Here is a 14451-nt window from a genome sequence, read left to right as displayed (position 1 = left end):
GGGGACGGGGGGAAGGGGGACGGGGGGGTGGGGGACGCGGGGCTGGGCTTGGCCAGGGCCCAGCCATGGGCTGTCCCCAAGGGGACGGTGTCACCTCCTCTGCGCCCTCAGAGGCGTGGGGGGTCCTGGAGGGCTGTGGGGGGGCCCTGGAGGGCTGTGGGGGGCCGAGGCCCTGCCGCGTCCCGGGGTACTCCAGCCAGTGCCGGAGACTTGCAGCCGAGCAGGGACAGTCAGTGGGGGTCCCGCTCTGCCCCGGCACAGCCAGGGGGGCTCGGGAATGGGGACCGAGGTGGGGGCAGGACCCCGGGGGGACTCACTGCTGGGACCCCCCGGCTGCGGCCCATCCTGCACCCAGCCCAGTATGCCCCAATACACCTCAGTACACCTCGACGCATCCCGATACACCCCGGTACACCCCACCACATCCCAGTACGTCCTCATCATCATCATGGCCGGGCTTCGCGAACGAAGATTTGGGAAGGGCTCTCTACCCACATTTGCTACAAGCGCGCTGGTGGCTAAAAAGCCCAATGCGGGATGGACAGGTCCGGTTACAAAAGGCACAGCGGAAAAACTCCTAGCACACCACAGTATTCCCCAACCCAGTATCCCTCACTACCTCCCAGTGCATCCCAGTACAGCCCAGCACATCCCAGTATATCCCAGTATGCCCCAGTACGTCCCAGCACAGCCCAGTGCGGCCCGTCCCGCCCCCAGCCCCGCGGCCCTGCCCGCTGTCATCAGCTGTAACGAGCTGTCATTAGCGTCATTAGCGCTAATTAGCCGCGGCCGCCCCGGGGCTCCCCGCCCCGCCCCCCCCGGCGTGGCCCCGCCCCCCGCCTCGCGCCGCGCCTTGTATGGAGAAGGAGCCGCCGCCGCTGCCAGGGGGCGGGGCGAGCCCGAGGGGGCGGGGCCAGGGGGGGTGAAGGCCCCGCCCCGCCTGGGGCAGGCAGTGACGTCACCGCGCACTCGGGTGCCGTGACGCCACACAGCAGGAATGACGTCACCGCCAGGCCACGCCCCTCCCGCCGTGCCCCGCGGCCGGAAGTGGCGCGCGGCGCGGGGAGACGTGTCGGAGCGGCGGGGCCGGAACGTGAGCGCGGGGGGGGGGGACGGGACACCGGGGGGGGCCGGGGGGGGGGGGGGGCCCCCCGGGGGGGCCCCGGGTGGGTGGCCCCCCCCCCCCCGCAGGATGATCACGGACGTGCAGCTCGCCATTTTCGCCAACATGCTGGGCGTCTCGCTCTTCCTCCTCGTCGTGCTGTACCACTACGTGGCCGTGAACAACCCCAAGAAGCAGGAGTGAGGGGACCCCCCCCGAAAGCCCCGGCAGCGCTCCCCCGCCCGCCCTCCGTCCCCTCCGGGCCGCACGCGATGCCCCCCCGGCCGCGCCGGGCGCGGGGCCGCCAGAGGCGCCAGGCCAAGCTTATTCCAAACCAGTTTTAAAGGAAAAACACGATGATACAAGACTAAAACAGTGTGACGTCGTAAAAGCCCCGGACCCCTCCGGGAGGGCCGGGGCGGGTGCGGGGGGAGCCCCCGGCCTGGGGCTCAGCGCAGCAGGAGAGGAGCTGCCGGCAGGAGCGGGGCCAGGGGCGGCCGGTGCGCAGGGGCCGCGGTGGGGCACAGCGGGGCGGGCGGGGCCGGGGGGGCCGCAGCCTCCTCTCCAGCGCCGCAGCCCTTGCCCGTGTGCGGGGCCGAGCAGGGCCAGGAGCCCTCGGGCTGCGCCGCAGCCCCCCGGAGCCGCGGGGCCGTACCTGGGGCCGCGGGCCCCTGCCCCGGCACGGGAAGGGTCCCTCGGCGCTCAGCACCCCCCCGGGGGGCGCGGGGGCCTCCGGACAGAGCCCTGTGGGACAGAGATCGGGGTCAGCAGGGCACGGGGCTCCCGCGGGCCCTTGTGCACCCACAGGCCTGAGGGTGTCGGGGTCCCAGCCCCCCCACCTGGCGGGGGGCTTCGCTCAGGGCTCCCACCACCCCGCTGTCGGCACGGGCTCTGGGGTGACACCACAGCACCTACCCAGGCCGCTCCGGGGCTCTCCGGGCGTTCAGCTTCATCGGGAGCACCTGTGGGAGGGGGGCACAGGGGAGAAGAGGGTTGGTGCCAGGAGGGGTCTTTGTCCCCACCCGTACAGGAGCTCCCTGGGGCTGCGGGGGTCGCACAGAGCTGGACCCCTGCCCCTGGGGTGTCCACACGGTTTGGGGAGGGCACTTGGGGCAGAAACACCTGGCAGAGCCCCATGGCTCAAGGGGCTCCCAGCCCTAGGGGCAGCCCCACAAAGGTGTTCCCCCAAAGGTGTTGCCCCGGGCACCCCCAGGCCTGGCTGGCAGAGCCACGGGGCAGCCCTGGGTCCCCTCCCTGCGGTGCCCCCGGTACCTGCAGCAGTGCTGGGCCCTGGAGCTCTCCCACACCTCGCTGGGCCTCCTGCGGTCCGTGGCTGGTGCGTGGCATTACCTGGGTGCCCACGGGCAGGGTCCCTGTGTGACAGAGGAGACAGAGCTCAGCCCGTGTCGGTGACAAGCTGTGTGCCATGGTGGGGGCACTGCCTGCCCTGGGGGCACGGAGCCATCGCAGGGTCCCCCTCCCTGCCAGCTTTGCCAGGGCCGGGCCCCCCTGCACAGCCCGACACCAAGGGCCATCCTGGCAGCAGCCAGTGCTGGAGGGAGGATGTGATGGGCACAGAGCTCAATCCCAGCCCTGCTGGTGCAATGGGCTCTACCCCAGCCGGGCCTGGTGCTCCCACAAATCACTGCCCCCGGCTCCAGCCAAGTTTCCAGCCTGGTCTCCTGTGGCACTGGTGTGACCGTGCTGGCCAGGCCTGGCTGGCAGTGAGGACCTGGGGGGCACAGCTCTGGACCAGGGGATGTCCTGGATCGTGGGACACCCGCTCAGCCAGGAAAGCTGAGTGGGAGAAAGGGGGGCCTTTGGGAGCCTGTCTGTGGTTGGCTGTGCTGAAGGAATACCTGAGTCACCTCAGCTCTGCTCCCAGTTTTGGCTCTCCCAGTTAAACTGCTTTTATCCCAACCCAGGAGTTCTCTCCCCATCCCATTGGGGAAGCAAGCAAGTGGCAGAGAGGCTGTGCTGCCCATTGGGGTGAAGCCAGGGCTGTGTCCCGTGGGGGTTGGACAAGGTGTCCAACAGCCAAGGTAGCCGTGAACAGCCACAGACCCTGCAGCAAACGAGACCCTGCAAGCAGGAGCCTGTGCTGGGCAGGATGTGCCAAAGCCACTGGTGCCAGTGGGAGGTACTGGAAAGCAACAGCTGACTTCACCTGGGCCAAAACAGCATAATGGAGTGACCAACCCCAGACAGCAAAGGCCACCAGCAGCCAAGGGGAGTCACTGGGGGTCTGGCAGAGACCTGGCACACTGACCTCCCTGGGGTGTGGCCGGGCTGGAGCGGGATCTAGGAAGGAAGTGGAAGGATGGGACAAGACCAGGGTAACAGGATCTTCACCCTGTGCCATCCAGCCCCCAGCCCATCACAGGTTCTGAGCATTCCCAGTTCCTTCCCAGCTGCCTGTGCAGGGCTGGGAAGGCAAAGCCACGGGGTCAGAGCATCCCCGGGCCGTGATCCCTGCGCAGACCCGAAGGAACAGACGGGACAACGTGCCCATGAGAACATCAGCCTTTTATTTCCTCCCACCACGTTCTCATGGCAGACAAGACACAGTCACAACAGAGGGCTGGGCAGCAAACCCCGAGGACAACACGACAAACACGGAGCTCGACACAAGCACAGCTTCAGGCACACCCAGTCACACCGGCAGCCCCGGCTCCGGGCTCTGCGAGGCAGGGGATGGGAGCAGAGACCTCCGGGGCTTTCCCTGCTGGCCAGCTGAGGCACCAGACCCCCGAGGGGCCTGGATTGGCACTGCCTGCCCCCCCTGCGGCCCTGACCCCTGCCCCACGGTGAGAACACCAGCACGGGGGGCACAGCCAGCACCTCGCCTGGTTTTGGCACTCCACTGCAGTACATCAGCCCAGGAGGACTCACCATGTGTTGGAAGCCCCCAGTGCCTCATGCCAGCCCTGCCAGCCCACCTCCCCACAGCCAAGGCCACAACCTACTGCTGCCCAGCCAGCGTCTGGGAAGGGGAAAGGCACTTTGGTGTGTCCCCACCGGCCTTTGGAATGCTTTGGGAGCGGCAGGAAGTCAAGCAGAGGTTTTCTGTGCTGGCTTCTCCCCCTCCTCCCGACGGAGCAGCAGCAGCTCCTGCCTGTCCGGGGCTGGAGGGGCCGCAGGTCTCCCTGCTCAGGACTGCCCCACGGGGATGAACCCCCTCACACTCACAGCTGCACACAAACCCACTGTCACGCCGTCCCAGCCCGGTGCTGGCTCCGAGCTCCCTCAGGGCCGCGGCCCCGCGCAGCAGCTCGACAGGCGCCGGAGCAGGCGCGCCAGGGGTCCCCAGCCCGGCTTACCTCTGCCCGGGGCCGGGGCGCTGCTGCCGCTCGGGGGGCTCGGGGGAGCCGTGCCCGCGGCCGGGGGTGGCCTGGGGCTGCCGAAGGTGAAGCTGGGGGAGGCCCGGAGCCGTGGGGAATCCTGCTGGCTGCCCCCGCTCCCGCTGGTGCCGTTGCTGAAGCTCCTGGCGCGGGCCAGGGAGTTGTCGGAGGCCGAGGTGGGCAGCCCGCTGCAGGGGTGAGAGATGGGGGTCAGCCCGGTGTGGCAGGGGGGGTTCCCCTCTGTGCCCCCCACCCAGCCCTGAGCATGGGGTGGCTGTGGCTGAGGCACCACCTCTGGCAGAGTCCTGGACTGGTGAGCAGCTGGGGACGGGGATGTCACCAAGGCTGCCCCTGATTGCTGCAGCCCCGGTGTCCCATGTCGTACGTCACTGTCACAGCTGTGTTGTCACAGGATTCTCCTTCACCCCCAGACACAAATCATTGTATCACTGAGGTTGGAAAAGCCCTCGGAGACCATCAGGTCCAACTGTTCCCCCCCCACTGTTCTGCCACCACTAACCCACCTCCCCCAGGCTTTTAAATCCTTCCAGGCATGGGGACTCCACCACTGTCCAGGGCTGGACAGCCCTTTCCACGAAGAAATTGTTCCCAGGATCCAACCTGAACCTCCCCTGGTCCCTTCCTTTTGTCCTGTACCTTGTTCCCCAGGGGCAGAGCTTGACCCACCCCACCCATCTCCGCCCTCCTGCAGAGAGTGAGAAGGCCTCCCCCGAGCCTTCTTTTCTCCAGGCTGAGACTCCTAAACCCCTCAGCCACCTCCATCCCAGTCCAGTGCTAGAGGGGATGCAGCAAAGACACTTTCCAGGCAACTGGGCCAGGTGAATCCCAACCGCTGTCACCCCTGCCCCCTTTCCCCACCAACAGCTCGGAGCACAGGGACCGACACCCGCAGCTCCCGGAGCTCTGCAGGGCCAGGCCCCGGCCGAGCGGGTGACCCTGGCAGGTGACTCACTTGGGGCCATTTATCATCTCTAAGTGCTGTTATCCTGCAGCTCCCGCGCTCGCCCCAGCCGGCCCTTACGTGGAGCTCCTGGGGGGGGTCCCGGCCCCTTCTCTCCTCCGCGGGGCCCCCCCGGCGCCGCGCAGCCCCCGCACGTGCTTCAGCATCCAGGCCCGCAGGTTGCCCAGGCAGGTGTGCTCCGACAGCACGATCCGAGGCCACGGGTTACACTCGGCCATGTCCAGCGCCGCCACCGCCACCGCCCGGCCCACCTGCAACAGGGGGAGAGGGGCACTGGTGAGGGGGGCACGGGGGGAGAGGGGGTTTTGGGGAGGGGGGGAGCACAGGGAAGAGGGGACGTCGGGGTGGGGCAACGGTGAGGGGGTCGTGGGAAGAGGAGGGGATATAGCAGGAGGGAGGGCACTGGGGAGGGAGAAAAGTAACCCGAGCCGCGAATCCCAGCCCAGCCCCTGGATCTCATCCCCTCCCCCGGCTCAGCGGGGTCCCCCTGTACCTGCTCAAAGAGCTCCACGGTGTATCGGGAGGGGAAGGCGGGCGGGGGTGGGGGGCTGGCGCGGCCGTTGTCGTGGCAGGCCCCCGGGATGCTGTTCACCGAGCGCCCCGAGTTGTAGTTGCACTCCAGGGTGTAGCTGTGGGGCACAAGGGAAGCCCATCGTTACTCCAGGGACCGTCGGCAGGGCTGGGGTGACCCCGCACGTCCCTCTGGGAGAGCCAGTTTGGCGGAGCAGGGGCACAGGAAGGCGGCAGGTTTTGAGGAGGGTGCTCTGATGGCAGGAATGGCCCATCCACGGACATACCAGAGATCAGCATGATGGAAACTTGGGATGGAGCTCGTGGGGGCCTAAGGGTGGCACCCAAAGTGCCGAGGTGCCTGTGAGGGGACCTCTCAATCACCTCTGGAAGGTGATGGAGAATGAGGGGTCCCTGATGGAGAAAGAGAAGTGTCTGTCAATCCAGGGAGTGGGCAGCCACAGCCTCCCCCCAGCCTCCAAGGTGTCCTGGAGCAAGCCCTCCCGAAGGCAGGAAGGAGAAGAGGGGCTGGGAACTGCTGGCTGGGAGGGCTCCCATCTGTCCCACTGGCCAGAGACAGCTCCAGGGCCAGTCCAGCAGAAAACCTGAGCAGCTCCATCCCTATTTCCCTGAGGCACCACATGGGCACCGAGAGCACTCCCAGCACCTTTTGGAATGTCGCTGTTGGATCGACCCTGGGCTGCTCCAGGCCAGCCCAGAGCAAAGTTCCAAGCCCAACCTGCTGTGTGTGTGTTCCTGTATGGCTGGATCGGTGTGTCCCTGACCCACCAGAGCTGGGCACGGAGCAGGGGCCGAGTGCATGGCAAGAGCCAAGGAAACGGGAGAGAACCTCCCTTCTGTGGGTCTGGCTGCCAGTGGTGTGTTCCCAGCACAGAAACGGGCCAGGAATATCCCATCCCACGTGGGAGGGGGCGGATCACAGGCATCCCCAGCTCCTGGGATCACAGATGGGCTGAGGCTGGAATCTCACACACAGCCATGGGGATTCTGCGCCCACGGCAACTCGGCTTAATTACAGCTCAATACATGAATGTCTCGGAAAGAGAATTCCCCCTGGAAAGCCATCCAAGAGCAGGGAGGAGAAGCCAGAGCAACTGCAGGAAGAGTGGGGAGAGGGAGGAGGGGGAGGGCTTGGCCGAGCCTCTGCCTCAGGAACACAGCAGCACCTGGCACAGCCAGGCCTGGCTCTTGCCGACCTGCCCCGGAGCCACGCAGGACAGGGCGGTCCCTGGTTCCTCCTTCCCCCAATGCCATGCCCGGCACGAGCACTCAGTGCCAGGCTGGATGGTGCTGCCCCACCTGTGGATGATGCCCAGGGCCTTGTAGATGGCCACGCGCCCGCTGCCCTCCTTGGACTGCCCGTCCCGCTTGTCCCGGGCGTACATGTTCTTCTCCGAGAAGTTGCAGCCCGTGAAGTCGAAGTGAGGCGAGTTCAGGGAGATCAGTTTGGGGAACAGCATGTTCTCCACCTGTGGAGAGCAGCAGGGGTGACGGGAAGCCCTCGGCTGCCCGTCCTGCTCCGGTGGGACCAGTGCCAAGTGTGGGGATTCACCAGGGGTTGGCTGGGCCCGCTCTGCTCCAGTTCCAGGGTCTCACAAGCTCCAGCTGTGCCCAGGGGATGCTGCCCAGCCCTGCCCACCTCGCACTGGGCTCTCCTGACAGCCGGGTGGGAGGAGAGGAAGGGAGCCCAGTGGCACTGCTCTTCCCCACCCTCATCCCTCAGGAGAAAGGCAACACTGCTGCTGGCCCACACCAGCTCCCGGGGGAAATCTGAGACCTCCTAGGGGAGGAGAGGGAGGAGAAAGGAGAGAAGGAAAGAAGGAGGAAGGGAAGGAGAGGAGGAAAAAGAAAGAAAAGTAAGATAAGGAAGGAAAGGAGAAAGAAGGGAAAAGGAAGGAGCTGTGACAGGAGTGGGAGGGAGTGTTGGGGCCTGTGTGGAGGGGGCAGAGCAGCAGGAGGGTCCCAGCAGGGACTCACCTGGTCGTTCTCGTCGCTGAAGCTGTTCCCGTACATGAAGCAGCCGCGCTTGGACGCGTGGCCGTGCAGGTCCACGTAGTAGGCCAGGCCACTGTCCTGGGGGGCGATGGGCTCGGGGGGCTCGGTGGGCTCGGGCAGGGGGGCCGAGGGAGGCCTCTGCGCCCCCTCCTCACAGTGCTGGTCGGTGTGGCTGGAGGGCAGGATCCAGGCCCGGTCGGTGCTGTCCTGGTCGGTGCCGGCACACCGGGCACCGGGGGAGTTCCGCGCGTTGTTGGCTTTGTCCAGCTCCGACAGCGCGGCCTCCGCCTCCGGGACGGGAGGGTTGGGGCACTTTGTGCTCAGCGAGCTGGTGCCGAGGGGGGAGACAAACGTCCTCCAGTCCGGAGAGCCCGGCAGGACGCGGCTGTGGATGTGGTGGTAGAGCAGCACGGCCTTGGCCCCGTACACTGCAGGGTGCAGCTCGGCGTCGGGGTGCAGGTACTGCCGGTTCAGGTTCACCCCGCGGGAGTCGGTTCTGCGGGGAGAGCAGAGACGTGAGACCCTTCCAGGGTGCCCTGGCAAAGCTGAGCTCACCTTGGAACACCAACACTCCGGGATCTGTCCTGGAGTACGACAGCCAAACCACCCCCTCACAGCCAGAGCACTGAGAACCTCGGCAAGGCAGAGCCCTGCATGATATCCTAGAGAAAGGAATGCAGCTGGGAAGGGGCTGGAGCAGCAGGAGCAGCTGAGGGAGCTGGGGGGTCTCATCCTGGAGAAAAGGAGGCTCAGGGGGGACCTTCTGGCTCTGCAACCCCCTGACAGGAGGGGGGAGCCCGGGTGGGGGTCGAGCTCTGCTCCCAGGGAACAAGGGACAGGACAAGAAGAAACAGCCTCAAGCTGTGCCAGGGGAGGGTTAGGTTGGATATAGGGAACAATTCCTTCACGGAAAGGGGTGTCCAGCCCTGGCACAGCTGCCCAGGGCTGTGGTGGAGTCCCCATCCCTGCAGGGATGGATGTGGCACTTGAGGACATGGGTTAGTGGTGGCCTTGGCCGTGGGGGAATAGTCAGACTCGATGGCCTCAGAGGGCTTTTCCCACCCAAATGATCCCATGAAACATGGAGCAGGTTTCCAGGCAGGAGAGCCCAGCCCGGCCCCGCACTCACCGGTAGTGGCCCCGCACCACCCCGTCGGGGTTCAGCATGGGGATGAGCTTGAAGACGAACATCCGCCGCAGCATCTGGGCACGGGGATCCTCCTCCCGCAGGATGAAGTCCAGGAAGCCATTGAAAACAAAGCTGGAGGGGGTTTCTCCTGGGTGGACTCTGCTGCTGAGGAAAAACACCTGGGGACAAAGCAGACAGGGGTGAGGGGGGTCCCTGCCTGCCACCCGACGCTGCAGTGCAGGAGGGTCTCGCAGACTCTGCTCCCCACTCTCCACCCAAACGCTCCAGCCCTCGGGGACACGACACAGTTTGGGTCACAGACATGAGAGCGGCAGCCAGGCACCGACACAGGGGCCTCTGTGGGGGCTGCTGACCCCCCTGTCCCCAGCACAGCCCCGGTGCCGGCACGGCCACTCACCCTCTTGCCGGCGAAGCGTCGCGGCCGGGGCGTGCTGGTGTCTGGGAAGAGCTTGTCCAGCCGTGGCTCCCGCTTTTCCTGCATGCCGTGGCACGAGGTCACCGTCAGCAGGTCCACACGCAGCTTGTCCAGAGAGTGGCACAGCAGCTCCCGGTGGTAATAGACGGAGTCCAGGGGGCTGTGGGGTGAGGAGGGGCCTCAGCCACACCCAGAGCCAGGGGGCTCCCGGCCGGGCACTCTCACACTGGGAAGGGGATGAGAGGGCTGGGAAGGGGGCGTGGGGGGCACACCTGCTGGGGGACATGTGCCTGCAGTCCTGGAAGCGGCCGTCCAGCTGTGCCAGCATGTCCTGGCACTCGGTGTAGGAGAAGGGGTAGCAGAAGGCAAAGTAGGTGGTGGCCCCGCGGTGCTCCAGGAAGCGGTGCACGAAGGACAGCACGAACTGCGTCTCCACCACCTGCCACAGACACGGAGCAGGGCTGGGCACAGGGGCAGGGCCACCCTGGCACAGCCCCCACTCCCCTCTTCTGGCCCCCTTGGGCATCGCCCTTGGCTGTCCCCGTGGGAATCACTGCCCAGCCACCACCCTTGGTGTCCTGGCACACCAGGCTGCTTCCTGCAGATCCTTTGGCTCCTTGCTCACCCCACCACCGAAACCACAGAACGGGAATCCCTTGGGCAGCTCCCACCACATCCAAGGAAGCTCCTGGGAATCTCACCCCTTGGCTGTGCCTCCCAGGGCTCCCCCAGCCCCCCTGGCTGTGCCCCCCACCGGGGCAGCAGCACCTGCTGCCACAAAGAGCCGTTTTCTGGCCACTTTGGCACCTGCTGAAGGGGAAGAGAAGCACCAGGAGTGCTCGGGGGGCAGTTCTGTGTTCCCCCATCGAAAACACCCCATGGTGGCCTGTGCCCAGCCGCAGCTCCCTGGACTCTCCTCTGCACAGCCCTGGGAAGGGACTGCCATTAACCCCCTTCCCCCAGGGGTGCCAGGGACAGCCCAGCCACTCCCCTGCCCCAGCAGAGTGCAGTGGTCACCCCGTGGCGAGGGAGGGGTGTCCGTGCCCCCCGAGCCGCCCCCCGGCCCGTGTCCCACCTGGAAGCTGGGCCGCTGCCGGATGCGCTCCCAGCGCGGGCGCACGGGCAGGGTGCGCACGAAGGGAGCCATGCCCTGCGCGTACAGCCGGCTCTGCTTGTTCATGTTCAGGATGTGCAGCTTGATCAGCTTCCCCGGGGCCCCCCCGCGCACGCTGAAGTAGAACCAGGACCTGGGAGGGGGCAGGAGCGGCGCCGGCTCAGCCCCTGCCCGGGGAGTGTCCCCCGAGGAGTCCCCCCACTTTCCACCCACCCACCCACCCGGCCCTGACCGGAGCCTGTCAGACCCCCGGGGGAGGGACCAGACCCCCCGAGCCTCCTCCCAGGGCACCCCGGACCCCGCTGGCTCCCTCAGCCCCCCAACTTCACGGACCCCCTTTCCAGGGCACCCCTACACGGTACCACCCACCCACCCATCCGGCCCTGTCGAACCTTGTCTGTCCCCCGGGGGGGCTTAGATCCCTGAGGAAGAGGGCACAGACCCCCCGAGCCCACTCCCAGGGCACCCTGATCCCCCCGGCCACCCCCCAGCCCCTTTGCTCAGCCCCCCAACCCCACCGACCCCCGTTCCAGGGGCTCCCTCGCCCCGCACCAGCCACTGCTGGACCCCGCCAGGCCCTTCCCCGGGGAACCCCCGACCCCAGCGCCCCCGGTACGGAACCAGCCGCCCCTATTCGCTCCCCCCGCCCGCCGTTACCTGTTGCCGTTCTCATACTCGGTCTGGGCGCAGTCGGGCCGCGTCCACACGTTGAACTCGTAGTCGGCGGCGGGGAGCGCGTTGGCCCGGGCGGCGTGGCCGCCCCCCGCCTCTGCCGGCCGCACCTGCTCCACATGCGCCAGGTTCCCCGAGTCGAAGCGGGAGCTGAAGAGGAGCCCCCCGCAGCGGATCTCCATGGCCCGGCGGGGCCGGCCCCGGCATCGCCCCGGCGCGGCCCCGGCACGGCCGGTACGGGCCGCCCGGCAACAGCAACGCGCGCGACCATTGGCCGCCGCCTCCCAGCAACGCAGCCGCCCATTGGCCGGCGCCTCGGCAACGGCCGCGGCGCCCCTGGGGCCGCTCCGCCTCCCTGGCCACGCCCCCTGTAGACCACGCCCCTCCCCTGGCCACGCCCCCCGTCCCTTCACACCTGTCCGTGCTCACCTGTACACGGAGCACAGGTGTGTGCACAGACACGCGTACACGGAGCACAGGTGGGTGTGTGCACAGACAGGCACGGACACCTGTACACGGAGCCCAGGTGTGCGCACAGACAGGGACAGACGTGTTCGTGCCCACGCGTGGCTGCGTAACGCAGGTCGCACACACAGCTACAGACACACCTGCGCTCAGGAACACAGGTACGCGCACACACACCCGTGCACGCGGCAAAGGGAGGCGGCGGCAGCACAACGGCGGAGGCGGGACTCGAACCCGCCACCTCCCGCACGCCGGGCGGGCGCTCTGCCCGCTGAGCCAACCCGGCGGGAGGGGCCGCGCGGCGCCAGCGGCTCCTTTGTATTGCTGGGCGCCGAGGCGGAGCGACCACGATGATGGTGCCGCGCCCACTGAGGGGAAACGGTGCCTTCCCCCCCAAAAATGCGCCGCGGATGGGGCGCAGGGGTGTATGAATAACCCCCTTCACCCTGCGGGCATCTTCCGTAAGAAAAGAAAATAAAGCACGTGGAGTAATTATAAGGAAAAAATAATAAAATAAATCAGTTCATTTACCAGGGGGAAGGGGTGGGGTGTGGGGGTGGGTGGGGGGCTCCGGGTGTCCACCCCTGATCCTGCAAGCAGGCAAAGCACGAGGGGACGGGGATCACCCACCAGGGACAGACAGAGGGACAGGGAAAGCCAAAGCAGTCACAGGGTGAGGAAAAAACCTGTATGTGTGTCTCCCCAGCCCCCCAGAAAATAAACCTCCCCCAAAAGCCCCGACTTGACCCAAAGTTCCTGTGGGCATTGCCCTCAACGTCTCCATCCCCCATCCAGCTGCACTGGGATACCCCTTGGCAGCCGGAACGTCGGGAGAGACGGCGGCGCGACCTTCTCCAGGAAGCAGCTCAGTGTCCAGAAATCATGGCCAGGGCCCAGTTTTTGAGGGCCAGGGTTGTGTTTTGCAGGTAAATCCAAGAAGAATAGGTGAAACTCGTCAGGTGGTCCCTCACGCACTCCCACGTCACGTCCCCGCTGGAAAAGCAAGGAGGGGTTATGGGGTTATGGGAGGGGAGCCAGAGGCAGGAGGGGTGACACGGGGGGGGATACAGGAGCCCCTCGGGCAGGGTGATGCTGGCCCAGGAGCAGGATGAGGAGCCAGCCCCCAGCAGGGAGAGAGGTGGCTGATACACCCAGGGAGCCCCTGGGGGAGCGGAGCCCAAGGGACCCTGTGGGACCCCACGGGGGGGGGTCTCTGCTCACTTGCAGGAGTCGAGGCAGCGCTGCCAGCCCTGCTGCAGCACCGAGGCCAGGCCCTGCAGCAGCGGCACCAGGCAGCTCCGCACCAGGAACAGCAGCAGCTCCCGCACGCACTCGGCCAAGTGCAGCAGGGACTCGGGGAGCCGGGTCTGCACCTGCGGGAGCACAGACAGCCTGGGGTGAACAGCAAACTTTGTCACTATCAGTAACCTGATAGTTCCATCTCAGCCCCTCCCTCCTCTGTCATCCCTGAGCCCTTCCCACCTCCCCCCTTCTCCTCCCACGCTCTGTGCAACACTGACATCACCCCACTGCCACCAAAACACTGGTTTTCAGGACATCAACACCGGGAGGTTTTCTCAGCCCTCTCCCTGTCAGCCCTGACAGCCACTGGGAGCAGCCAGAGCAGGGGGGCACCATAGGGGGACGAGTGGCATTGGAGATGTGGTGCAGGGCCTCCCCCTCCCATAAGCCCCCCACCGCATTCCTGGTCTCCTCCAGCCCTGGGAACACCCTCTTACCCACTCGCTGAGCCAGGGCAGGCTGCCCTGGAGCCACGAGAGCAGGGAGCAGCACTGCTGGGACACATCCTGGGCCACCTCGCCCCCCGTATCCCAGAGCAGCTCCAGCTGCGGCCGCAGGACGGACACGGCTGCAGAACCGTGGTGGGCCAGGCTGTGCTCCAGCCACCTGCAGGGGAGGGAGGACTGGTGAGGGCAGCGCCAGACCAGGGCACCACCACGGGGCAACGGAGCTGCCACCGCAGAGGAGAACTCTGGGCTGAGCTGGAAGTGCCCCCAGGCAGGGCTGGGAACGGCTCCCGGCTCCCTCCCGAGCCCCCGTCGTGCTGCACGATGGCCTCGCCCCTCACACCCGCCATCTGCCACCCACCCACGCCGCTGCCACCCACCTGTAGCCCTGGAGGCAGCCGTGGGACACCTTCTGCCAGGCCAGCTGGGAGGCGGGCAGGACGCCCGAGGAGCGGAGCAGCCGCGCGGAAGAGGAGGCTGGAAGAGACAGGAGTGTTCCTTGAGCGGCCCCTGGCTGAGGGGACACGTGCCAAGCTGTCCCCAGGGGCTCTGCTGTGACACATGTCTGTCTGTCTGTCCCCGAGGGCTCTGCTGTGACACGTGTCAGTCTGTCTGTCCCTGAGGGCTCTGCTGTGGCACGTGTCTGTCTGTCTGTCCCCGAGGGCTCTGCGGTGACACATGTCTGTCTGTCCCCAAGGGCTCTGCAGTGACACGTGTCTGTCTGTCTGTCCCCGAGGGCTCTGCTGTGACACGTGTCTGTCTGTCTGTCCCCGAGGGCTCTGCTGTGACACGTGTCTGTCTGTCTGTACCTGAGGGCTCTGTGGTGACACGTGTCTGTCTGTCCCTGAGGGCTCTGCTGTGACACGTGTCTGTCTGTCTGTCTGTCCCTGAGGGCTCTGTGGTGACACATGTCTGTCTGTCCCCGAGGGCTCTGCT

General features: G+C 66.8%; 3 protein-coding genes and 1 non-coding gene across 6 annotated transcripts in view; 1 reads left to right on the top strand and 3 right to left on the bottom strand.

The window, feature by feature from the left end:
• Positions 1-11537, bottom strand: part of AGBL5 (ATP/GTP binding protein like 5) — a 24384-nt gene extending 12847 nt beyond the window's left edge. The window contains exons 1-13 of one of the 3 annotated variants that reach the window (XM_027704220.1): positions 11288-11537; positions 10592-10763; positions 9789-9955; positions 9499-9676; positions 9081-9259; positions 7934-8447; positions 7256-7425; positions 5919-6054; positions 5486-5676; positions 4423-4631; positions 2375-2475; positions 2018-2064; positions 1758-1846 (exon numbers count right to left, since the gene is read on the bottom strand). In XM_027704220.1, the coding sequence (XP_027560021.1) occupies positions 1758-1846; positions 2018-2064; positions 2375-2475; positions 4423-4631; positions 5486-5676; positions 5919-6054; positions 7256-7425; positions 7934-8447; positions 9081-9259; positions 9499-9676; positions 9789-9955; positions 10592-10763; positions 11288-11484 (2350 nt within the window). In that variant the 5' untranslated portion in view covers positions 11485-11537. Of the gene's footprint in view, positions 1-1426; positions 1847-2017; positions 2065-2374; positions 2476-4422; positions 4632-5416; positions 5677-5918; positions 6055-7255; positions 7426-7933; positions 8448-9080; positions 9260-9498; positions 9677-9788; positions 9956-10591; positions 10764-11287 lie in introns of those variants that run through there. The other 2 variants (XM_027704219.1, XR_003537416.1) reach the window with 2 other exon arrangements.
• Positions 1193-1336, top strand: OST4 (oligosaccharyltransferase complex subunit 4, non-catalytic). Its single transcript, XM_027704221.1, has one exon. The coding sequence runs from the start codon at positions 1193-1195 to the stop codon at positions 1304-1306; it is 114 nt and encodes a 37-aa protein (XP_027560022.1). The 3' UTR covers positions 1307-1336.
• A 443-nt stretch (positions 11538-11980) lies between the features above and the next one.
• On the bottom strand, positions 11981-12053 carry TRNAA-GGC. The gene has a single exon. It is a non-coding gene; the product is annotated as a tRNA-Ala (tRNA).
• Positions 12054-12262: 209 nt separating this feature from the next.
• Positions 12263-14451, bottom strand: part of TMEM214 (transmembrane protein 214) — a gene marked incomplete at its 5' end in the record, with an annotated part of 8447 nt that continues 6258 nt past the window's right edge. Inside the window, 4 exons of the mRNA XM_027704222.1 lie at positions 12263-12760; positions 12989-13140; positions 13507-13675; positions 13896-13992. Coding sequence (XP_027560023.1) covers positions 12634-12760; positions 12989-13140; positions 13507-13675; positions 13896-13992 — 545 coding nt within the window. The remainder of the gene's footprint in view (positions 12761-12988; positions 13141-13506; positions 13676-13895; positions 13993-14451) is intronic.

The sequence above is a fragment of the Neopelma chrysocephalum genome, unplaced genomic scaffold (assembly GCF_003984885.1).
Source record: "Neopelma chrysocephalum unplaced genomic scaffold, ASM398488v2 Primary Assembly neopelma1_260, whole genome shotgun sequence".
NCBI lineage: Eukaryota > Metazoa > Chordata > Aves > Passeriformes > Pipridae > Neopelma > Neopelma chrysocephalum.
The sequence above is the reverse complement of the archived record's forward strand: the minus strand, read 5'-3'. Positions and strand labels throughout refer to the sequence as shown.